Here is a 25,559-nt window from a genome sequence, read left to right as displayed (position 1 = left end):
CAGATTGAGCGCGTATAGAAGCAATTGCTTTTATATATATATATATAGCTTGTGAGTGGATTTGGTAGACGGAAACTGAAAGAAGCCCATCGTATATATATATATGTTTTCATATATATATGTTTGTTGTCTGTGCCTGTGTTTATGCCCCCACTATCGCTTGACAACCGATGTTGGTGTGTTTACGTCTCCGTAATTATAGCGGCACGGCAAAAAGAGACCGATAGATTAAATACTAGGCTTACAAAGAATAAGTCCTGGGGTCGACTGATTCGACTGAAGGTGGTGCTCCAGCATGGCCGCAGTGAAATGGCTGAAACAAATAAAAGAATAAAAGAGTAAAAGAATATATATATATATGAGGATAATTTTATAATTTCGTGAAGCCGAAAAGTAATTTCGTTAAACCGAGGAATAAAAATAGGACTGCAGATGGAAGTGCTCAGGTAACACTGAGAAGAAAGGAAGAATTTTATTTGTCTGATTACTTTATGTCATTGAACACTATATATTTTACCTCCCTATTTTAGAAATCGATTTAAGAAGGTGTGGCTTTTGTAAATATTCTCCTGATGCAAAGGTCGTTGCCTTTGGATTTCCTTAATAGATTTTACATTAACGAAGTGAGGTAACGTCTTTTGAAACGATCGTAGAGATGGATTTGAATGGACTCTTTTCTGGTTATCACTTTGCCCATTATTTATATTTATATTTATGTTTACATTTATATTATTTTAGTTTCATTGCCTTAAATTTTTAGTCGCTTTTACTATGCATTAATTTAATCCTTTTTTTTTTTTCGTTCGACTTCACTCGTATTACTCTTTTAGGTTTTATCACCTTTTATTCGTATATATGTGTATATTTTATACTATTGGGTTTTACCATTGGATGCCCTGGTGTTTTTATATATATTTATGTTCGATTCGATTTCTGATAATATGGAAATGTTATAAAGTTGCTTTGATCAATTAGAGCGTTTATTCAGTATACCTTCCAATATACATACATACACACACACACACACACACACACACACACACACACACACACACACACATATATATATATATATATATATATATATATATATATATATATATATATATATATATATATATATATAATAAGACTAATGGAAAATGGAGGCAAATGCACAAGATGTTATTTAAATAATTTATATCACTATATCTCCGACATATGTTTCGATTGATACATTAAAATAAATTCGAGAGGAAGAATAATGTGGAAAAATGTGTCAATCTCATCAGGGAGAAGACTATAAACAACAGTGCTCATTAATAAGCCATTTTTACAGATGTAAGAAACTATAATATATAATAAATGAAATACAAAGGTGGATAGAGAACGCGAGTAACTTTAAAATACCGTTTGTCTCCATTTTCTGTTACACTTATGTTTTCCAAAACACATCTCACTTCTCCTCGGAATTGTCACCCATGCAAGTGTGGTTACTAATTACTTATGTGATATATATAATATATCTTTACTCTTTACGTCTTAATCGTTACTCGCCGTTCGTTGTTTCATCAACACAGAGCCTATACAAACCCTTTTCCCACTCTTTCCTTCCTTGAAATGCAACTCTCTGGATCCCACTTGCTGCCTATGGCTTGAGCTAATAACCAGCTCTATCTAAGTCACTAAGTACAAATTTTAAAAATCTCTAAATGTTTTCCCTAGCTCCAGAGGGGTCATAAAAGGTGGTGCTTAGCAGTGTTTTCAATATGATTGGGAAAGTAACAAATAAATTTCTCTTTGGTTAGAAAATCAAGATTATCATAAATAAAATTCTCAGATGTGTTACTCGTTTCGAAAACCAATTAAACCTACAAATGGAGGATGTGTCGTCCACCTTCATGTTACCACATATTTACGCATGCTGAACTCATATATATATCGTTCGACTGACATTTAAACTTTAACTGTGTCGTCTGTTTTTCTTATATTCAAGGTTACTTTATCCACTACATTCGTCCATTTCTAAAACTATTGAGTAATATTTGGAAGATGTTCAATGTTTGTTGTGATGTTTGTTTCTTTGTTTTCAAAGGGATACTTGTTTCTTTATGCTTGTTTTTATAGCCCAGATCAGCCCTAAGTGGCCATGATTTGCTCCATGATCAGAGTCGTTCAAACAGCAGAATGAGGCGATTGGGCGAACCGATTTGGACGCTGACGATTTGACATGGCTGACTGGACAGTCAACCTATTTTGATGTCAATAGTTCCTGTGCTAGAAGCAAACACACGCGCGCGTGCAGAAATATACGCATACAGATAGAGAGAAGGTGGGTGAGAGACATTACACACACATAAAAAGAGAGAGAGTAAAAGAATATCAGAGAACATCTGATGTCACATAGATGTTGTTGTTGTTGGCACTCCGTCGCTTACGACGTCGAGGGTTCCAGTTGATCCGATCAACGGAACAGCCTGCTCGTGAAATTAACGTGCAAGTGGCTGAGCACTCCACAGACACGTGTACCCTTAACGTAGTTCTCGGGGATATTCACCGTGGCATAGTGTGACAAGGCTGACCCTTTGAAATACAGATACAACAGAAACAGGAAGTAAGACTGAGAGAAAGTTGTGGTGAAAGAATACAGCAGGGTTCGCCACCATCCCCTGCCGGAGCCTCGTGGAGCTTTAGGTGTTTTCGCTCAATAAACACTCACAACGCCCGGTCTGGGAATCGAAAACCCGATCCTATGATCGCGAGTCCGCTGCCCTAACCACTGGGCCATTGCGCCTCCACGATGTCACATAACTCAGCGTGGAATCAACAACACCAAATAGGCAGCGCCAGGCGGTTGTGCCAAATTGTCTTATATACTTTTAGCCCTCACTATCTCATTTTTGTTTTTTTTTTATTTCAGAATCAGTGAAGCTAGTACTATATTACCTAATGTATATTTCTCCCTTTTAGCCACTTTGAAGGAGATCTGGCAGCGATTTCTAACAGATCGAACAACCACCTTTGTTGGCTCCTTACTAGTTGTAATTGTTGACGATTCAGTCGCAGATATTTATTGCTGTTGTTGTTTTTGAAAGCATTTCCACAGTATCAACTTAAGTACAAACTAAAATAAATGCATCTACTTTTGCAAGGATGTCGACAATTTATTTTAGTTTATTTTATTTCGCCGTTAGAGGAAAAGAGTCGATTACGTCGGCCAATTACTACTTTATCAGAATAATCAGTCTATACATTTTTCCTAGGCCCCCTGGGGTATATGGTCGATAAGGATGCTGGGTTTGAAATAGGAGGAATCGTTCCCTCCAACCTGCTCTAAACTCTTCAGGACACTTAGTTTCCAATTTATTACGTTCCAGAACATTTGACGACTGACAAGGAGCTCGGTTTTTAACACTCATCTGACTCTTGTTCTTATTTGCATTTATTTATTTATTTATCCATTTATTTATTTGTTGTACTCTCTCAGATAATTCTACTTCTAAGTGGTTGCATACATGGTTCTGTTCTAATTCTCTGATTCCAACGTCAAAACATATCTTCATAATTATTAATTTACTACTATTATCATGATCGTTTATCTTCCATATCGAGGTATTTTTTTTTCAAGAGGTCCTTAAGGCTGTGTAGCTAAGAAGGTCGCTTTGCAGCCTAGAGATTTAGAGTTCGGTCCAACTGAGTGGCACCTTGAGCAAGTAACTTCTACTATAGGTCCAAGTTGACCAATGCCTTGCGATAAATTTGGCTGACAGAAACTGTGTGGAAGCTTGTCGTCTATATATATATGTATATATATATATATACGCATATATAATTATATAAAAATCGAACGCACATACACAATGTGTGTGTTGTTAGTTCGTGGGTCGGCTGCGTTTTTAGGCGTAATATATTCTCAATGCACCTGGTGTTAAAACACCTGAAAGTAATTATTTACATTATTTACATTTGACCTCATCTTGTTTGTTGTTAATACAACGTTTCGGCTGATATACCTTCCAGCCTTCATCTTGGGGAAATTTCCAACCTGGGTTCTCATTCCTAAGGTATTCTTCGATTTTGTTGTTGTTATTATTATTATTATTATTCAGGTCACTACCTGGAATCGAATTCGGAATCTTGGGGTTAGTAGCCCGCGCTCTTAACGACTACGCCATATGCCCGTGACGAATATATAGAGAGAGAAGGTCTCGCTTATACTAATCAAAGCAAAGTAGTTAGCGATAATGCTAAAATTTCATGCTATCATAAGTTTCCATTCCATATTACTAGGAGGAGGGATATTTTGAAAATGAATCTGGTGACAAATAGATTTTATAGGAGGTAATCAGTAATTATTATTAGAAGCATAGGACGTAATAAACTTCTTTTTTTCTTTCTTTTTTTAAGTGAATTGATTATAATTAGATTAAGAAGTCAATAACCAAATAGTATTTAGTTTATGCCACCCAAAACATGTCAAAATAAGAGGTGCGTTCAAAAAGTATCCGACTATTTTTTCCCGCCTACCGAACAAAATCCTTTGGATAGGAGGTGACGCCACTCTTCCTGTGCATGCGTTAAAATATTCGCGCCTGTAGACCGCGTCAGTTCCTGCCTGTTACGGCTGGAGTGCATGCGTGTAATGTGCTACTGCGCCCTTATATGTTTGTGTGTGTATGCGCGCGCTAATGAAGATATGCTGAAATAATTATTTTCTCTCACTAACTCTTGCTCTCTCTTTCTCTCTGAGTAACACCATCTTTCTTTCTTTCTCCCTAGCTATAAAAATGCGAGTTTCCTGTAGAATAAGCTTATGGGCAATTGTTTTATTGCTGTACCTAGAAACAGTTGTATCTCAGCTGACTGATAAATCTAATATGGAACAATTCGACAAGTGGTCTTTCCTGCCAGAAAATACTCCAGATAAAAGCAAACAACACTCGAATGAAGCTCGCTATATAAGAGCGACACGTAAGTATATTTTCTTTCTGCTTTTTTCTGTGTTCCCAGAATGCAATTTTGTTCAGCCAATGATTAGGCATCAAATAATCCTTGAATTAGCAAACTAGCTCCCCGTTTACAATATATATTGAGGGCAAAGCGCACTGAATAACCAGTAGGAGGAGGAGTCCTCCTGGGGTTAAAATAACAGTATCGTCTATTCTTGCAAAACATCCACGTTTAGGTGGCGATAAACAATCCTTGAATTAATCGTTCGAAATTGGTGACCATATCTGAACAGGTATTTCTGGTTGATTATCAATAATTATTTTAATAGTTTAGAGAAGGAGGAGGTAGTTATCTTCAAAGTAAAGTGGGCTCCGCTAAAGGTACGTAAGGACCCATTGTTAGTGTTAAACCACTGTATGAACAAGAAGGTCCTTCTGACGGCCTCCACACAGTTTCCGTCTGTCAACCAACCTATGCTCAGAAGGCTTTGCCCTACCAGCGGCTATGACAGAAGATACTTGCTTCAGACGCCGTGCTGTGCGAATGAACCTGAAACCACACAGATACAACGTGCAATTGTACTAAGTTGGACAAAATAGAACAGAAGGAAGGTAAAGTGTGGGAGCAATAAAACAGTACCATGGAAAATATATTTGGAATTTTTTTATGCTTATCAATCATTCAGCGTGTCATGCGATCTTGTTGTCTATTGACCAATTTCCCTGGATCTTTATTCATAATCATTTATCTTGAAGAAGCATTTAGATATTATTCTCATTTATACAAAGCTCATAATGTTATATATCAAAAATTGGAACTGACTAGTAGCTTTTAGTGTTTCTCGGAATCCATTCAGTAAAAATAACTGAAGAAGTATAAAAATTTAAAAAATTGAAGGTTGTTACTGTATTGTGAGAAAGATTTTCTGATGAAGGATATTGATTGAAACGCATGGTGTTTCTTTTTGCTTTGTTTTCTTTGTTTGTTTGTTTGTTTTTTTTGTCTTTTTTATGTTTTTCTCAAAGTTCGCAGAGAAACTTCAATTTTGTTTTCACACATTTCATTGAGTAAAAATAAAATCGCCCCAAACACGCTGCAACGTTGTTAATCAATTAAATTAAGTAAGATATTGATTTAACAAACGAAAGCATAAATAAAAATATTAATTATTGAGAGAGATCTCCATATAATGAATATTTTGTTTTCTCAACTCTCTTAACAAATCTTGAAATGCAACCTCCCTGTATATAAACTACACTTCCATAATGTGTGAAACAATATTTAACTCGACTGACAGATCATAAAATTATAATAGAATTGATTGTAAGATCATAGAAGTTAGGAAATTGTGAAACCTTCGTTATTATCATTGAGCTGTTTAAGACGACGAGGGGCAGAATCGTTAGCATGCCGGATAAAATGCCTAGCGGCGTTTCTTCCGGCTCTACGTCCTAAGTTAAAAAATTATGCCTTACCTTTCATCTTATCGCGGTCGATACAAGAAGTGCCAGTTGAGCAATAGGTGGCGATGTAATCGACCAGCCCCTTCCCACCGAAATTCGCTTAATTCTAGATTTGCTATTTATTGCAATATGGTACAATGTTGTCACATCATTTTAAGAGTTTACTCGATGTCTCCATAACGATCCACAAATTGTCGAAACATAGAGTCTGAATTCTTTTTCAACTCTATACAAAACTTTATAAAACTTAGATATGTTTCGACCAAAGATTGGCCCAGGCCATGTTTAACTTAATAGCACTGCCTGACAGGATTATCTAAATCCTTTTTAAGTCAAGTTTTATGATATCATGGTCTATTCGAGTAGGGAGTTCTTGTTGAGTGAGTTGTATCCAGGTATAGGTGGTTTATCTGGTATTCCTTGAAGAAATTTGTCCAGATTCCGTTTAAAGGTGATGGGATCCTTTTCCTCTTTAATCTGTCTTGGGACAATGTTAAATAGGGCAGGGCCTGTTGAGGAAAAGAAATTGTGTTGCAGTGTATTTATGTGTTGTGATCCTGAATTGCGTAGGGGACTGTGGCCCGTAGTCCTAGCCTTGGATGATTTTTGAAGCTAATGTTGAGATCGTTTAGGCAATGCTGGTGGTATATTCTTCACATCGTGCAAATGCTGTATCGCTCGCGGCGGCGCTGGAGAGAATAGAGTTTCAATGCTTTAAGGCGACCCCAGTAATCGAGATCAGTCATGCCCTTAATTCGTTTAGTGAATGCCCTCTGGGGTGATTCAATTTTCGAGATGTTTTGTTTTGTATAGGGAGACTACAGGGGGCAGCAGTATTCGAGGTGTGGCCGTACAAAGGAGAGACAAGTGGAATGATGATCCCTTGTTCTCTTGACTGGAAGGTTCTTAAGATCCAGGAGCTCATTCAACGAGCCATATCGACCTTATTGTTGATGTGGGCACTCCAACTGAGATTGTTATCAACAATTACTCCTAGGTCTCTGATATTATTAGATGCTGTGAGAGGTTTCCCTAAAGGAAGAGAGTATGGTTGTTTTAGTATAGTCTTTTTTCCAAAATGCATCAGCTCAAATTCTCCCTCGTTTAGTTGCATTTTGTTTTGGTCTGCCCATTAACTCACCGCATGTAGATCAGACTGGAGTTGAGTTCGGTCTTCTTCTTCATTGATGATTTTCTGGAGCTTAGTGTCATCAGCAAATATTTCCACTTTGCTGTGTTTTACAACGCTGGAAAGGTCATTTATATAGATTATAAAGAGGAGCGGGTCCAAGACAGTCCCTGAGAGACACCACTAGTGACTTTTGCTGGGCTTGAGTGGACTCCATCGACCACAACATGTGTTCTGTTCGCCAAGAAATATTCAATCCAGTGTAGAAGTTTTCCACGGATTCCAACATTTGACAATTTTGAGAGTAAGATATGGTCAACTCTGTCGAACGCTTTACTGAAGTCAAGATATATGACATCAGAGTTCGAACCTGTTCCCAAGGCTTTAAGTATATCATCGATGTGGAGTAAGAGCTGTGTTAGACAGTCCCTGCCACAGCGAAAACCATGCTAATTTTCATTTAGGGGTTTGTGGATCTCCAGGAAGCCAGCTATCCTTGACCTTACCACTCTTTCAAACACTTTAATGATATGGGAGGTGAGTGAGATATAAAAATGTATTTGAAATTTTTTTATGCTTTTCAATCTATATAAATTTACACTTTTCAATCTATATAAATTTACACTTTTCAATCTATATAAATTCCGTAATACTGATTGTGAAACAAATAATTAAGAAAAATAAACTGATATTGAGATAAACATTTTGCTTATTGTTGATATTTATCTTTCAGAAATTCTGGTACCCAGATGGAAGAAACGAATTGGTGCGTATTTTCCAATTATCTGTTTACAGATTCTATTTATGAAAGGATAAGAACTAAATAAATAAGGAAACTGCATACGTTATGTTAATACCATGCTATCCTTATTGTAATTCTTGTTGTCGTCGTCGTCGTTTTACTTTTCAGAGCGCTCGGTTTTATTTGCTCTGGATGATTCTGTGAGAGCCTGTTGTCAAGGGTCTCACGGGGTCCCTTTCTGCACATTATAAGCTTTGATACTTGGTTGTTAATTATCGTGGAAGACATTCAACATCCAAGTACCAATCTCAAAATCCTAGCTGTCTCCAGCAGAGCAGTTTTGTTGTGGGAGTTGGGGCTTGCTCTGTTCTCACGTTAATTCCAATTTCCCTGACATATTTCTCGAACTTGGTTGTTAGTGCTCCGAGTGCCCCTACGATTACTGGAATGGCAGACACTCTCCTCATAGTCCACATTCTTGCAATTTCGTCTTTTAGTAGTCTGTACTTTTCAATCTTTTCTAGTTCTTTGTCACTTATGCGTGCATCCCCAGGTATTGTAATATCTATAATCTTGGTTTCTTTTTTTTTTTTACCTTATCTTCAAATATTTACCTCCTCATATAGAAAACCTTTCTTTGATTTCCTTAACTGTCTTCTGTTTCTCTACCTCTAGGTATTTCCCCTCCATAACATCAACATAGAACATGAATAGAAACGTTATTTTCCATTCATTTCCAAACTTTTCTTTATGTATCAATTTCAATTTTAATCAACGTCATCTATCTTTTGCTGTTGTTGTTTATTGAACTCATTAAATATTTTATTGATTTATTTAAATTCACGCATGAAAATTGTTTCAATTTAAAAAGAGATTACTTAAAACGTTTCTCAACTAATATGAGTATCTATTAGTTTTCGAGAAAATTCCATCCTTATTCACAGCTGTTTTTTGAAATTCTTTGTCCTATAGCTGAGAATATTTCACATATAACATCCGCTTAATTAATGCGAGCACATAGTATCACATTTCGAAGTTCGATTGTAAAAACAACTTATATTGTTTGATTTTAATTTAACTTGCGTATATTCTAAAGAACCATTGTTCATTTTGGGAACAAGTAACAGGAAACAGATTGAGTTTCACCTTGATTAGTCAAAGACAGGAATATCAAACTAAATGTCAGTTTTAATTTCTAATACTTTACAATTGCCCTAAATACTGCAGCTATAAATATTTTTATCAAAGTACTCTTCAGTGCCATATGCAAGATATGTGCTATTAATTGTATTCTCACTTTTTTTGTCTTTTTCTCTGAAATTCTTCGAAATTTGTTTACAAACAAGCAAAGCGAAACGATAATAGTAGTAAAAGTATTTATATACATACATGCATACATACATACTTCAGCAATGTAACTACACACATGCTGTGGGCGATTTCTTTTTCTTCCTTGTACTTTTCTCTCTCTCTCTCCTTTCCGACGAAGAGCTATACTCGAAACGTCAAAAACTGTCTCCTTTTACTGAACGTCAATCTAATTCATTCCCTGTGCACGTTCTCTTGTTGTCTGCTATTGTTAATTTTATTATTCGTTTATTTGAATTGACTCTCTCTCTCTCTCTCTCTCTATATATATATATATATATATATATATATATATATATATACTTGAGATTCACTTGAATTAGGTACTTAAGTTCAAGCACCAAGTCAGTGTGGTATTGTCCGTACAACTCAAAGTAAGGTGAATAAAATCAAAATAGCAACAGGATAGCAAGAGGTATTGCAGTGCGACCGTTTCAAGTGACTCCATTTAATTGAACAATACAATCATTACATCAGTTTAAATCCGGGGCTATCCTCAGCTGCATAAATAAGTAAAAAAATTTAATCAGTTGAACACATTAATATAATTTTACTTAAATTCTCTAATAGAGCAAGAAGAGGGGAAAAGTCCATGTTGCTACTAATGAAGCTCAAAATATACTACACTTCTAAAAACTGTATGAAGTTTGTTAGGGCCATAGCTTGTAAAGGATTGTGATTCATTTTTAATTTATTAGTCTTTTTTATCAACTACCAAATCTAAGGCTAGAGGACAATGTCTGTTTAGAATGGATAGACGGAGTGAGTTGACAGTTTATAGTTGAGTATGGTCATAAATATTGTCTTGATTTTAAGAAATGTGTAAGTAATTGTCTATAAAGAAGGCTGTAGGGGAAAACCCTAAATCAAGATGTTAATTACCAGTTAAAGGGGCAAGACGCTAATAAAACCTAGGATGTTAATACAGAGGAAATTATCATGGGGTACAATGGATGATTGTATATAAACAATATTGTTATATTGTATGACGATAAAATTTAAGATTACGAAAAATGATATTATAACCAGAATAGATAAACTGTGTATATATAGCAATTTTCAACATTAAAAAGGGAAGATTATATAGAATTAGTTTAATATTCATTCCTGTACTTAATTATTTACTTATAAGGTGGTTTTCTATAAAGATTGCTCTGGATATTTACTTATAGAATACTGGGGCAATAAATCATGCTCTCTTTATATTAATTGTAAGCTAAGAATCAGAAAAAAATCAGAAAAATAAGTTGTGCACAAATACGTACTCATATTTAACTATGTGCACACAAGCAAATATACACAAATATTTGTAATTTATTATGGATATGCTATAATCAACTCTTCTAGACTTAAGTAACTAGAAAGTTTATATTTCTCTTTGAGAACATTAATAACTAGATTTAGGGTTTTTTTCCCTCTTCTTGCTCTATTAGTGAATTTAAGTAAAATTATATTAATGTGTCCAACTGATTAAAAAAATTTGTTTATTTAAGCAGCTGAGGATAGCCCTGCATTCAAATTCATGTAATGGTTGCATTGTTCAATTAAATGGAGTCGCATGAAACGGTCGTACTGCATCACCTCTTGATATCCTGTTGCTTATTTTGAGATAGATAGATAGATAGATAGATAGATAGATAGATAGATAGATAGATAGATAGATAAACACGAAGGAGTGCTGAGAAGTTCCTGGCTTTGGGTAAAAAAATATAGGAGGATCAGTGAATTATGATTTTATTCAACATATTCCCCTCTCAGATCCACACACCTATTGCAGCGCTCCTTCAATTTGTCTAAACCCTGTGAAAGAACTCGGGAGGTTGAGCCTCCAGCCAGGCCTTTCACGATACCACTAAAGCCATGAGCTTTTCAACATCCCCTCGTATCCAGCTAGGGAGTTAATCCTACGACGAATCGACGCTTCGTTCAGGAGTGAGGGAGTATTGTAATCTGTCAGTCAGTCGCACGCCATTCAAACCGGGTCTTATGAGTCTTAGGGCTCGTGACAGACTTAAGTCGTACGGCTGCTGCTGCTGCTGATGATGATGATGATGAAGAGGAGGAGGAGGATGCAGTTGTTGTTTATAAGTATGATGACGATGATGATGGTTCACAACTCAAGTCGTTCTGCTTCATTAGGTATAGACAAAAATGTAACTGGCCCAATGAGTCAGAATGTCACGTGTGTTGCCGTCGGTGTTTCATAAATGTTTCATTGGTTTCTTTTTATTCTTAAATTTTTGAATAATTTTACCTTTTTCTTTTCTTTTTTTTTCTTTTTCTTTCATTCCCCCAGGATTCGCTGGTTTGGATAATATGGATGTCATGACCTCCGTTTTAGAGCATACTCGGCAAAAAGACACCTCCATGGACTTAAGGAAAATACGAAATCATAACCCACCTCTACATTTGTCTCCGATGGATGTCCGCCGGCTGTTGGAAGCCGGCAAATAAGGATGATTACTTAACATGATAGTGACAGAAATACTTGGCAAATGTTTAGAATATTTTCTTTTTCCTAGAGTCTCTCACTACAAATTGGAGGATCTGAAGCCACATTTTTTAAATCTTCTCTCTGTATGAAATTTCATTCCATTACAATTTACTATGTACTAGCGTCTGATAGTAAACATATCAAAGCAAATATATTGAAACTTTTGCAATTTATCCAAGGTTTAAAATTAAAATGTTCAAAGCAAATGTATGCTGTGTGTTTATTTTTATTATTATTTCATTCCATTTGTAATTCTGTGCTTTTCTTTGTTCATTAATCAATCGTTTCAAACTTTTTGTTTTTGTATTGTATTTTGTATTTTCATATATATATATATATATATATATATATATGGACAGTGGTCCAGTGCTTCAATAAGTTTTATGAGTCAGAAAAAATTAGGCTCTCGATTATTAGGTAAAAGAGTGGGTATATTATTATTTATAACATCCACTTAATTAATTAATTAATTAATTAATTATGTAATATTGTAGTCCTATAACATCCAGTTATCAGCATATCACCAACTGGTGTCATGCTGATAACCTTCCAGAGGCGGGGTGGAACGTTTTCAGCATGAAAACTTTCGGTAACATTAATTGGTTGTTATGATACTATGGTGTTGTATAAATAATGTGTGTTTGTGTGTATGTGTATACGTATACATATAAACTATATTATATAAATATTCCGGTATGTTGGAACTTGTCGGTCAGACTTGATGATGTTAGCACCTGTTAGAGCTGGCCTGAACATCTTTTTTGTGGAAAACTACCAGTTGCCCATAGCTGAAATCTCCCCATGTCATTGATGTTGCTAAAGAGAAAGGCCACCGCTTAAGGGTTTGTCCAGCTTGGCAGCAACGCTGTCGCAGGCGTTACCGTCAGAACGCAAAGGGCTGAAATAGACATTACAAGACATCTTGTCCGATGGTCTAACTGTTCCATCAATCTACTCCTTTGGGTTGATCCTTTATTTTACAACCCCTGAAGGATGAAAGGCAAAATGACCTCGGTGGGATTTGAACACAAGGTGCAGACAGTTACAATAAATACTGCAAGGATTCTATCCAACGCTCTAACGACGCGGGTAAAGCAAAAATAGTCTTTGCCTTTTATCTTTTACTTGCTGCCATCATTGGACTGCGGCTCCGTCCTGAGGGGCTTAGTCAAACAAACAGACCCCAGTACTAATTTTTTAAGGCAGGTACTTATTCTAGCTGTACTTTTGACGAAACGCTAAGTTACGTGGGCGTAAACTAACCAATACCGATTGTGGAACGGTTGTAGAGGACAAACGCAAGCACAAAGACACACATATACACCCCCACACAGGTATATGTATATGTATACACACACGCACACACACATATTTATATGTATACATATATATACACACACACAACGTGTGGGGGGGGGGCAGTCTTCTTTCAGTTTTCGTCTACCAAATTCACTCACATGACATTGGTTGATCCGGGACTTTAGCAGAAGACACTCGCCCACAGTGGGACTGAACCCGGATCCACGTGGTTGCAAGCAAGCTTGTTCGCCATACAGACAGTTTAGCATGCTATTAAACTTCAACGTCCAATAGGAAATCGTTCGTGTTGTGAATGCGACAAATTTGACAAATATGAAGTTTCCATGTTGTTCAACAATGCTTTTACAACTAGCTACGTCATTTAACACCTGCTAACAAATAAATTTCGTATTTGTTTCCATCCAAACCAGTTAAATTTGCTGCAAGAACAAGAAAAGCTGTAAAGAAAATAAAATTTTGCTTGCAAATGTGAAAATATTAGACAATAGATCTTTTTCAAAATATGTATGAACAACTTATGATTTCGTTTCTTACGTTCTTAAGTGGTTCATTCATATTTTTCTGCATCAATAATGACTGCAGTGTTTCTTCTAGATATTTTATTATCAAGATTCCTCTGTTATATATATATATATATATAAGAATGGTTTAAATAGCTTAAGTTTCACGCTTTAGCAAAACTTCAACTCACTCAACCCATCAATATTGCAAAAGAGATTCTTACGTTTACACGTAAGTGTCATTTATTCAAAATAAATAACAAATGAGCAGATAAAATGACAAGCACAGACTATTGAATATATTTTGTTCATTTGATAGCTATTTCCATCGACCTTGCTGCTGTTGTTGCTGCTGCTGCTGCTGTTGTTTGCAGTGCTTCAAAACTATCAATATCAACCGTGTAGCCTGTCGTTGAGGTTTTTAAATGCCTAATAACGTAACTAAGAAGAAACATGAGAGATAATGCAATATAGTTCTCGTTGTGCGGCTAAGAAGTCAGCGCTTCGCATCCAAGTGGTTTCAGGTTCAGTCCCACTGCGCGACAATTTGCACAGGTATCTTTTTTGCTATAGCCCTGGGCCGACTAAAGCCTTGTGTATGAATTTCACTGATGGAAAAATGTGTGAAAGTCCATTGTGTATACTTGTGTGCGTGTGCATGTGTGAGTATACGTGCATGTGTGTGTGTTTGTGTGTGTGTGTGTGTGTTATTTCTTTACTACCCACAAGGGGCTACACACAGAGGGGACAAACAAGGACAAACAAACATATTAAGTCGATATCGACCCCAGTGCGTAACTGGTACTTATTTAATCGACCCCGAAAGGATGAAAGGCAAAGTCGACCTCGGCGTGTGTGTGTGTGTGTGTGTGTGTGTGTGTGTATTCGTGTTTGGCTCTACACCACTTGTTAACCAGTATTCGTTTGTTTACGTCTCTGTAACTTGGCGGTTTGACAAAAAAGAAAAACGTTAAGATAAATACCAGACTTACAAAGAATAAACACTTGGGTCGATTTGTTCGTCGATACACTTCAAGGCTGTTCTGCTCCGTGGTTACAGTCCAGTGACTGAAACAAGTAAAATATGAAAAATGAAATAGAAATTCGTGGTAAATTTCCTGTAGGATATTCCTAGGCGTCAAAGTGGAACATATAGCAGTTCCTTTTCAAGTTAATTTATAAATTACTATTGTGTTGAATCAAAAGTTTTACAATATTTTAGTAACCTATTTGCTTTGTCCAGTGGTTAGAGCAGCAGACTCGCGGTCGGAGGATCGCGGTTTCGATTCCCAGACCGGGCGTTGTGAGTGTTTGAGTGAAAACACCTAAAAGCTCCACGAGGCTCCGGCAGGGGGGGGGCGACCCCTGTTGTACTCATTCGCCCCAACTTTCTCTCACTCTTTCTTCCTGTTTCTTGAGTAACGCTGCGGTGGACTGGCGTCCCGTCCACCTGGAGGGAACACATACGCCATAGAAACCGGGCCCATGAGCCTGGCTAGGCTTTAAAAGGGTCCATAAATAAATTTAAAAATTGCTTTGTTCAAGTTACAACAAAAGCAGCCCAGCACCGTCTGAAGCCACTTCTCTGCCAGTTCTTTGACACCCCCACCCCATGCTGATACCAGTTTTAGTTGTTAGAGGCGAAGAACTCCTTCACTGAAGCTTCCACTTCCTCTTGGTTGATGAAGTGTCGCGAAGTGAGCGATAGATAGGAACAAGGTTGCTTTTGTTGACGAATGAAATAAATGGGTTACCAAAATATTTCAAAACTTTTGATTCAACACAATATATTTCATCAAGATCAAAGGACCGCACTGAGTAGCCTGAACACAAACAATATATGATATACTGAAGGCGGCGGGCTGGCAGAAACGTTAACACGCCAGGCGAAATGCTTAGCGGTATTTCGTCCGTCTTTACGTTCTGAGTTCAAATTCCGCCGAGGTCGACTTTGCCTTTCATCCTTTCGGAGTCGATAAATTAAGTGCCAGTTACGCACTTTGATGATTGCAACAATCACCAAAGAAACAACTTCGTAAAATATCACACGGGACATGGTGCCACATCATTTTGTGCCACGAAAATGATGGTGTTCATACAGACCTTCTCGATGTGTGTCAGTGTCAATGAAAGTGAATATACTAAAGCCAGTTACATGTGTTTCATATTATTATATTGTTCCTCTATTGTTCTTATTACTTTTCGGTAAGGAGTGACAAGACAATCGGACCACCCTATACATACACACTTAGATGTTTGCAGACATGCATATATAAACGTGTATATGCAGTTACGCGTGCATGCACACACACACTCTCTCTCTTTCTCTCTCTCTCTCTCTCTCTCTCTCTCTCTCTCTCTTTCTCTCTCTCTCTCTCCAGATATATAAACACAATTTCATTCATTTATGTAGCACGTGTGCAGGCATACAATATAGAAAATATAAGATAATTTTTTTTTTATGATTTCGAGCAAAAATCGGTTCGTAAACAAAACCAGGCAATATGAAGTGTCGAAAATAAAAACATACCAATGAGAAGGCAAAATTGCTATGAAGAAAGAAGGAAGGAAAGAGTTCAATACACACACACACACACACACACACACACACACACACACACACACACACACATGTATGTGTGTGTACATGTATGTATGTGTGTATGTATGTATGTATGTATGTAAATTGCGACGTGAATTCTTCAATACTGTAGGTAGGAAAGTAAACTAAACCAAATTCAGTATTTCATAAGGCAACATTGATTCACGACAAAGAATGGATTGTAATCAACTTATACAAACTTTAAACCAATTTAATGCATAATTATGCATTTAGGTGATTTATAATGAGTTAAAACTTATTTCGGTGGGTGTCTATGTAAACATATTATTGAGGTCTTAGATTCAAGCCAATGGAATCTTGATACAACTTAAGCATTCTCTGAGTTAATCAGAAATGGAAATAGATCTAGATATAAATCTGCCATGGCGATAGGGTATGTGATCCAGGATATACCTAGCAACATTGTATATGTGTTCGATCGTTTCTCTTAGAAACCAAATGTACCTCGATAAGACAGTCGCAAAATATTTTTAACGGTTACAAAAAAAAGAAAAAAGGAAAATGTCTATGTTTGTAGATTCGCGTTTAAAATTTTGCTCAGTTAATCCAATTTAAAATTTCAGTTCGGGGTTGTTGCTCAAATGTAGTTTTGCGTAAAATAATAAAAATTGTAAGAACTTCGTAATAAGTAAGCAAAACAAATCAAATATGTGAATTCTATTGCATATTACTTCTCATAATTCCTTAATTTCAAATTCAAATTTCTAACCCCACCTCTTTTTATGAAGAAATAATTATCTCCCTTCTAATAGCTGCCATCGCTAGGGAAACCACGTGATATACCAACTTCAAGCAGGTAGTTATTTGTGTCAGCAAAGTTACAAATAAGTGCGGGGTTTAGATTCGAGTTGTTTGTGGCATTTTTTTTAGCATTGTGACAGTCTTCTGAATGTGGTTATGAAGATTTATATGCAGAGTAACTGACTTAAATAATATTCCCTTTTGAGGATCATATAATATCTGTGGTTCTTCGGGAAATGGCAAGAGAGTAATTTAAAAAGCTTCATTGTTATTTTACCTTTTTACAGCTAAGTTGAAAACAGGATTGTCCTATAATGTTTTGCGTTTTCTCCCCGCCAAGTCTTGGTATATTAATTTGCACCATGTATCATATCTTCTCAAAGAATCCACTATCTTTTAGTGCTATATCATAACGCTGAGGAGATATTTTTAAATGTGATTTCATATGCAGACAATAAAGTATCCGATTACTGATATTAAAGACTAAGTTAAATGGCAAAAATATATAAACAACGGTAATAATAAATACTGCGACTAGTAGCAAACCAATACCACATGGAAATAATAACAAACCTGACTTCGGTGGGAATTTTATCAATTTGAATTTATCAAAATCTTTCGATATCGGTAACCATCGTTACTTGGTGGCTGCCGTCAGACAGTCGATTTCGGTTCCGTTTCTAGAGACTGCTGCTTCAATGTATAGCGGAATCTGCTCAATGGTCAGAGTAAACGGTCATTTATCAGAACTATTTCGAATCATCCGTGCGGTCTGTCAAGAGCGTACTCTGTTACTTCTGCTGTATATACTGTCTCTTGTTTTCCTTCCGTGGAAACTGGAGATTATGAGGAGCATTTGTGCAAGTTTGGTCGAGAAAGAGCTGTAATGGTATTGGACAGCAGAGAAGTCAAAGTTTACGGTATTGTACATGTGACGGTGACAGAAACAAAGATCAACCAAGATAAGTCGGTAGGCTTGCAGTTTGCCATCTGGACAAGAAAATTCATTCATGCTCTCGGCTTTCGCTGTGGGTTGCCAGGCTGATGAACTGGTTAAGTTGCTTAGCTCTAGTTCAGTCCGGACTGCTACGGACTGGAACGTGGTAACGGCAGAGTGGCCAGCCTCAGCCGGAGTAAGCTATAATTAGAAGGCTGAGCAAAGGTAGTGAACAAGAACATCGTTTCCGTTATATATCACAACCTGACTATCATACCTTGCACTTGTTTCCATATGATCAGCTTAGAGCGTCTACCCTTACATATTTTATAAAAGAGATACGTTTCACAGGTCAGGCGGTCGATCTGCCAACAATTCCCACAGCATTCTGTGACTAATGATTCGTTGACATGCACTGAGGCTAAGACATCTGAAGAGATTTCTAGATGGTGAGCAAGTTTAATTGCTGTTTGTCATGTACCTTTTCCTACACTGCATCTGTTTGATGGAGCTCCAGTCCTACATCAAACGATAACAAATATTTCTATAAAAGTCTAGAGAAGAGAGACGATGTTCTTGGGTAAGATCTAGACATCGACGACAATCAACTGATTCGCCTGTTCCGGAGACCTTTCGACCTGAAGACTATGGATAACGTCCGTTAATCCATGGTCTGTTAGTGATACAGGAGTGGAGGTATTCCAAGTTCGAGATAAACTGCACAGGCTCAGAAATGCCGTTAATGCGCGCAGAGCGACGAAATTGTTCTCCACGCACTAATTTAAAGCCCGAGCGTTGTTGACTTGTGCAAATAAGTCGATCAGTAGTTGTTTGGCTGAGTCCTTGGTGAGATCCCCACTACCTTCTTTTAGCCGTAAAGGCCATGAAGTTTTCGTCTTTCTAATGGTTATGATGAAAATAAATTGCATGGTAGACACTGGTGTTTTGAAGAGAACGGGTGTATTTAAGCAATTCCGTGAGAGTTGAATTGTTGAATTTATTTAATGGGGGGAAATCATTTCTGGAATTATTGCACTTTGGAACATTTAAGTATGTTGCTAGTACTTTCTCATATAACATTTAATGAAACAACTACAATAAAAAAAATCTTACTCAAAACTACGAAATGTTAATCAAAACGAACCATTGTAAATACTAACCTAGTTAAGGTTGCAATCAAAAATCGTTTAACTAATTATACTGAAATTATATTACAGCAAAAATAAGGATTTCAATTATTTTCAAAGCACTTAAATCAAATTAACATTTGTAACTTTCATAAAATACGAAAAATATAATCTTTTAGTGGTGCTTTCAAGGTTTTCCAGAGAAAATATGAACGCTGTATTTTTGGGTGACATTAAAAATCGATTTAATCAATTTAAGTACATTTAAGTTATTTTAATGAGATTCCAGGTGCAGGTTACTATTCGTTTTAGAATATATTGTTTGATACACAACATTGATTCTTTTGAAGTGTATTTCAGAATATTCTTAAATCAATATATGGGCACCACTGGAAGTAGTAGTAGTAGTAGTAGTAGTAGTAGTAGTAGTAGTAGTAGTAGTAGTAGTAGTAGTAGTAGTGATATGAACTTTAGTTAAGATAAGTGTGCAAAGGTAGCACTTGAGAAAGGTAGAGTTACTCTCACATCTCCCATTGATTTTCACATATCAACCACCATAAGAGATCTTGAACAAGGGAAACATAGCAGTACCTTGATATCAACCAAGGTGAACACTCCCAGATGAAAGAAAATATTGAAAAGATAACTACAGAAGAATAAGGCTTATCCTTAAAATGGAGCTTAATTCACAAAACCGATTTAAGGCAATAAATAATCTGGCGATACCAATTCTTTTACTCTTTTACTCTTTTACTCTTTTACTTGTTTCAGTCATTTGACTGTGGCCATGCTAGAGCACCGCCTTTATAGTCGATCAAATCGACCCTAGGACTTATTCTTTGTAAGCCTAGTACTTATTCTATCGGTCTCTTTTGTTAAACATAGCTTCAACATAACTAATTGGATCTTCCAAGACACCAAAAGGACGGGTGTGAAAACCAGAAAACTCCTCACGTCTCACAAATCTGCACCATCCTAAAACTGACATTGAGCGTCTATATTTTCCATGGCTCTCCCCATGGACAACAAATTTCACAGAAGGAAGCGGAGGAAGAGGAGGTGGAACAACAAGATACGCTGCAAGCCGTGATTTTCACCCATAACTCCATCAGAAATTGTGGGCTCAAAGTATATAAGATAAGGGGTAATCTTCAAGTTTAGGGGGGTAAAAAAAGTAAATAAAAATATTCAAGGGAAATAACTGAACGACTTACCAAGGTAGTGCGGAGTACACTATTCTCGAGGGAACAAATATCTATACAGGAGGGTCATGGCTGGTATGTCTATAAAGAAAGTGCTTTTTCCAACGACTTAGTTATTTAATTGTGGATTTCACCAGGGAGACAAGAGGGAAATAACACGATAAATAATGAGAGGGAGTGAAAGAGAGGATGAAAGAGTGGCTGAAAGAGAGGATGAAAATATATGACGATGTGTTATCTTTTCAACTTCGCCAGGTGGAGAGGTTCTAATGGGGAGATTATCTTGTATTATCCTGTGTTAATTCACATTTGGCAACCGACCCAGAATGCTTTTAAGATGATTTTTAACTGTACTGAGTTGTGTGTGTGTGTGTGTGCGCGTGTGTGAGTGTGTGCCTGGAGGAGGGCTCGTATGTTTGTATGTGTAGTTGTGTACCTGTGTGGGGCGTGCATGTAGACGTGTGTGTGCGTGTGCGTGTGCGTGTGCGTGTATGTGCATGTATGTGTGTATGTAACATGTATGTGTGTATGTAACATGTATGTGTGTATGTAACATGTATGTGTGTGTACGTGCATTATGAGTGTATGCCTGTGCATATCTGTGTGTGTGTACATGCATGTATCTGTGTATATTTCTGTGTATCCATATGTGTATGTGTATACCTATGAGTGCATGATATGTCTGTGTAAATTTGTCTGTGTAAATTTGTCTGTGTAAATTTCTGACTGACGGCCTGCCGGCCTGTCTGGCTGTCTGGCTGTCTGGCTGTCTGTCTGTCTGTATGTATGTATGTATGTATGTGGGTATCTATACATGTGACAATTATGTGTTCTCTGGATCTTCTCTGCCATTTTTAATTTGATGGGAAGGGTGGACCTACAATGTTTCTAAATTCAAACATACACAGATATATGTTTACACACAAACACACAGATACATAGACACGGGCGTGGCTGTGTGCTAAAAACTTTGCTTTCCAACCACATGGTTCCAAGTTTAGTCCCACTGTGTGGCACCTTGTGACACATCTTCTACTACAGCGTCGGGCAGACCAAAGCTTTGTGAGTGGATTTAGTAAACGAATTAAAAATTGCCTGACACGTTTGTCTTTCCTCCTTCCACCACTCTTACTATGTCTGCCTCCCTCCAGTCCCCGCGCTAACCACTGCGCCCAGACCTTCCCAGAACGTCAGCCCTCTCTAAAACTTTCTCTCAGCTCATGTCCAACCGAAACTTCAATTGCCTCCGTCAAACCAGTCTAAAAATATGGCCTGCGAAGACCATGGGCACTGTCCCTTCCTCCAAACAAATGTACCTTTGACGCAATTCTTCAGCCAAAACAGTGTGACGCTAGGTGTCAAAGCTGCGCCGTTGAAAGTCAATTACAATTCAGATAGACAGTTAGTGATTGAATACCTACCCCAGATCTGGACTGGGGTATATTCTTATTATTTGTCGACTCCGAAATGATAAAAGGTGAAACTGAAGTTGGCACGAATTGAACTCAGGGAGCAAAGAATAGGAACGAAAACAGCCAAACGTGTATCGGAAACACGATTCTACCAATTCGCCGCCATTTTCTGAATTAAGTACGGCATAAACAATAAGAGGATTATGACGTATCAATAGATGCTAACTGAACTTTTTCTTCTTTTCTTTTTCACTTTTCTCTTCTCTTAGCTATCCAATTGATGCGAAAATCAAATTCTTATCGATATTATACGAGGGTGGACAGAAAAGTTCACAGGTTGAAACGTTCATAGTGATGCTAGGGCTATAAAATCTTGCACGCATTAATTTCAACTCTTCTTATTAATTACAGCACTGTTTCTTTCCAGGTAAATTGACAATTCACTGTTCAAAAGAAGACTTCAAAAGTAATTAGTAGCGACTTCTCTTGAAAATAGACAAAATTTGGCACCGTGGTTTATCAACTACCTGCAGAAAAAGGGTTTAGCTCCCAAAAACGTTCATGCTGACATGGTTGCTACATTAGAGGGTGACGCTTCAAATTTATCAACAATGCAAAAGTGGGCAGCTGAATTTAGAAGGGGAAAGGAGAGTCTTGAAAATGACACAAGGTCTGAAACTGCTATCATCGAAGAAAACTTTGATCACATATTGATGGGTGACAGGCGATTGACTACAAATCAAAGATCCAATCTTATAAGCATTATCCCGTGAGAGAGTTGAAACTATTCTGCATAATGAACTTGATATGACGGTTTCTGCTCGGTGAGTGCCCACGTCTGCTGACACCTGATCAAAAGCATACCAGGCTAATCACATCACAGGAAAATCTGACATTGTTTGAGGCAGATCCAGCTGTTTCTTTGAACTTTTCCTAACCCTAGTGAGTGTTGCCTTTATCACTTCGAGCCAGTGACAAAGAGACAATCTTTTCCTCATCTACTCCAAAGAAGGCCAAAGTTGTTTCATCTACAAAGAAGGTGGTGGCCTCAGATTTTTTGGGGTATTTTGTTGTCGTTTTTTTTAATGCAAAAGGCATTGTCTTCATTTATTATCTTCAAAAGGGCCATGCCATCAATGGAGAGTACTATGCCGACTTGCTGAGGCAGTTATGAAAGGCTATCAAGACCAAACGCCCAGGAAAATTGATGAATGGAGTCTTGTTTCATCAGGACAGTGCTCCAACTCACAAGTCCTTGATTTCAGTGAATGCTGTGGATTTGAACTGATCGATCACCCTCCCAACTCAATTTATTTGGCTTTATCTGACTATCACCTGTACCCCAGCATGAAAAAACGCTTGGCTGGGAACCAGTATCACATTGATGATGATGTTATATCTACTGTTGATGACTTTTTTTTTTACCAACAGGATGATAACTCCTTCATCGATGGGAGCCAAGCACTGCAACACCGCTGGGAAGAAGTGCGTGAACCACAAGGGGGACTATGTTGAAAAATAAACCTCATTTGGTCAAATACCATAATCTTAGTCAGCCTGTGAATTTTTCAGCCGACACTCGCATAACTTAGTAAGAGAAGCACCCGAACCGTCAATATGGTGAAAATGAGAGTACGAGGATGTAAATAAAAATGTCAAAATAACAAGAAAATAAAGAAATATTTATCATTCGCCAAATATTATACAGGTTTGATTACTTTTGATATGTGCAATTATCCTGTAGCCAATGATTCACTTGTTATTCTACATTGTTACTTTCTACAATAAATGTTTTACCTAATTTCACAAACGTTACACATGTATATATGTATTCAAAACTACTAAAACATATGCATATTTATACATGGGCACATAATCTTACAAACAAGTTACGTACATTTTCTAAAGGTCTTCAAAGGACAGGAGGTTTAATTTATGTAAAAAGCAGTCCATTTACAACATATTTGACACATTCCGTGCAAAGCTACAAATGTACATAATAAGCATTATCATTATTCACTTTCACTGCAAAAGTTCCTGAAGAACTATATTTCTTGTACAGACATGACGCGACAACAACACAGTTGAGTTTTCTTAAACTTCAATCTGTAATCTTATATTATAAAAGAGAAGCGGAACTCCGTCTGTCTATTCGTCACAACATCTATTAAAGGAAGGGGAGGAGGCAAGGAATCAAACTATACGTCACAATGTATTTTTAGAAGAAGGGGAGAAGAAAAAGTTGTTTTTGAGAGAGAAATACAATGTGGAAGAGAGTGTGTATGTGTGAAAGACAGACAGACAGACAGACAGACAGACAGGCAGGCAGACAGGTAGGCAGGCAGACAGGTAGGCAGGCAGGCAGGCAGGCAGGCAGGCAGGCAGATAGATAGATAGATAGATAGATAGATAGATAGATAGATAGATAGATAGATAAATAGATAGATAGATAGATAGATAGATAGATAGATAGATAGATAGATAGATAGATAGTGTTGTCGCCATAGTAACTTACAAGTTTTGATTAAAAACGCAGGAATCTTAAGTGCAACCCTAGATGAGTGTTGGCTTCATCACTTCGAGCCAGTGACAAAGAGACAATCTATACAGCGGTAACACTCTTCCTCATCTACTCCAAAGAAGGCCAAGGTTGTTTCATCTACAAGGAAGGTGACGGCCTCAGATTTTTTTTAATGAAAAAGGCATTGTATTCATTGATTATCTTCAAAAGGGCCACACCATCAATGGAGAGTACTATGCGACTTGCTGAGGCAGTTATGAAAGGCTATCAAGACCAAACGGTCAGGAAAATTGATGAACTATGTCTTGTTTCATCAGGACAGTGCTCCAGCTCACAAGTCCTTGATTTCAGTCACTGCTGTGCATGACTGTGGATTTCAACTGATTAATTAACCTCCCTATTCTATTTATTTGGTTCTATCTGACTATATTCTGTACACCTACAACACAGCTTCAAAAAAACTTTCATTATATAACAATATAGCTAATTTCTTTTGGTTGTGTGTCTGTGTCTGTGTGTTTCTATGTGTGTGCGTATGTGTGCTTCTATGTGTATGTATGTGTGCATCTGTGTGCTTTTGTATGTCTTTCAACATAAAGACAATGCAACACATACTTTTCAAAAGTACTTTCAAAAGAACTTTCACCATGATGACAGATTGAGAAATTCATTGGGAAAGCGAGACAGAGAGAGAGAGAGTGTGTGTGTGTGTGTGTGTGTGTGTGTGTGTGTGTGTGTGTGTGTGTGTGTGTGTGTGTGTGTGTGTGTGTGTGCGCGCGCGCGTGTAAAAGATAGAAAATCAAAATTTGTTTCAAGAAAAAAATAGGTTGTTGTTGAGAGAGAAATACAGTGAGAAAGAGACATTGTGTATGCGTGAAAGATTGATATATAGGAAGACTGTTGTGACCATAGTAACTAACGAGACTTTCACTATATAACAGTCTACTATTAAAAGAAGGTACGAGAATGATTAACAAATATTTTTACCGGCTGCATAGCGTCGAATAGAGACATAGTTCCAAATTTTTTTGTTTGTTTTATTTTGTTTTGT

General features: G+C 37.1%; 1 protein-coding gene and 1 long non-coding RNA gene across 6 annotated transcripts in view; one reads left to right on the top strand and one right to left on the bottom strand.

The window, feature by feature from the left end:
• The window catches only part of LOC106871753 (uncharacterized), a 43,781-nt gene extending 31,446 nt beyond the window's left edge, over positions 1–12,335 (top strand). For 3 of the 4 annotated variants that reach the window (XM_089352946.1, XM_014918383.3, XM_014918384.3), the window contains 3 exons: positions 4,759–4,950; positions 8,255–8,287; positions 11,928–12,335. In XM_089352946.1, the coding sequence (XP_089209072.1) occupies positions 4,759–4,950; positions 8,255–8,287; positions 11,928–12,085 (383 nt within the window). In that variant the 3' untranslated portion in view covers positions 12,086–12,335. Of the gene's footprint in view, positions 1–2,106; positions 2,312–4,758; positions 4,951–8,254; positions 8,288–11,927 lie in introns of all 4 variants that reach the window. The other variant, XM_089352948.1, reaches the window with a different exon arrangement.
• LOC149135682 (uncharacterized) lies at positions 16–24,466 on the bottom strand. Of its 2 annotated transcripts, none has more exons than XR_016242022.1 (4): positions 23,885–24,466; positions 17,883–18,190; positions 14,938–15,013; positions 16–313 (listed from the first exon to the last, which is right to left on the bottom strand). It is a non-coding gene; the product is annotated as an uncharacterized LOC149135682 (long non-coding RNA). The 2 variants fall into 2 exon arrangements; XR_016242021.1 differs by lacking the exon at positions 16–313 and adding an exon at positions 12,449–13,882.
• Between the last annotated feature and the right edge of the window lie 1,093 nt (positions 24,467–25,559).

The sequence above is a fragment of the Octopus bimaculoides genome, chromosome 5 (assembly GCF_046866305.1).
Source record: "Octopus bimaculoides isolate indiv1 chromosome 5, ASM4686630v1, whole genome shotgun sequence".
NCBI lineage: Eukaryota > Metazoa > Mollusca > Cephalopoda > Octopoda > Octopodidae > Octopus > Octopus bimaculoides.
Note: the sequence above shows the minus strand (reverse complement) of the source record. Positions and strands in the feature narration are given on the sequence as shown.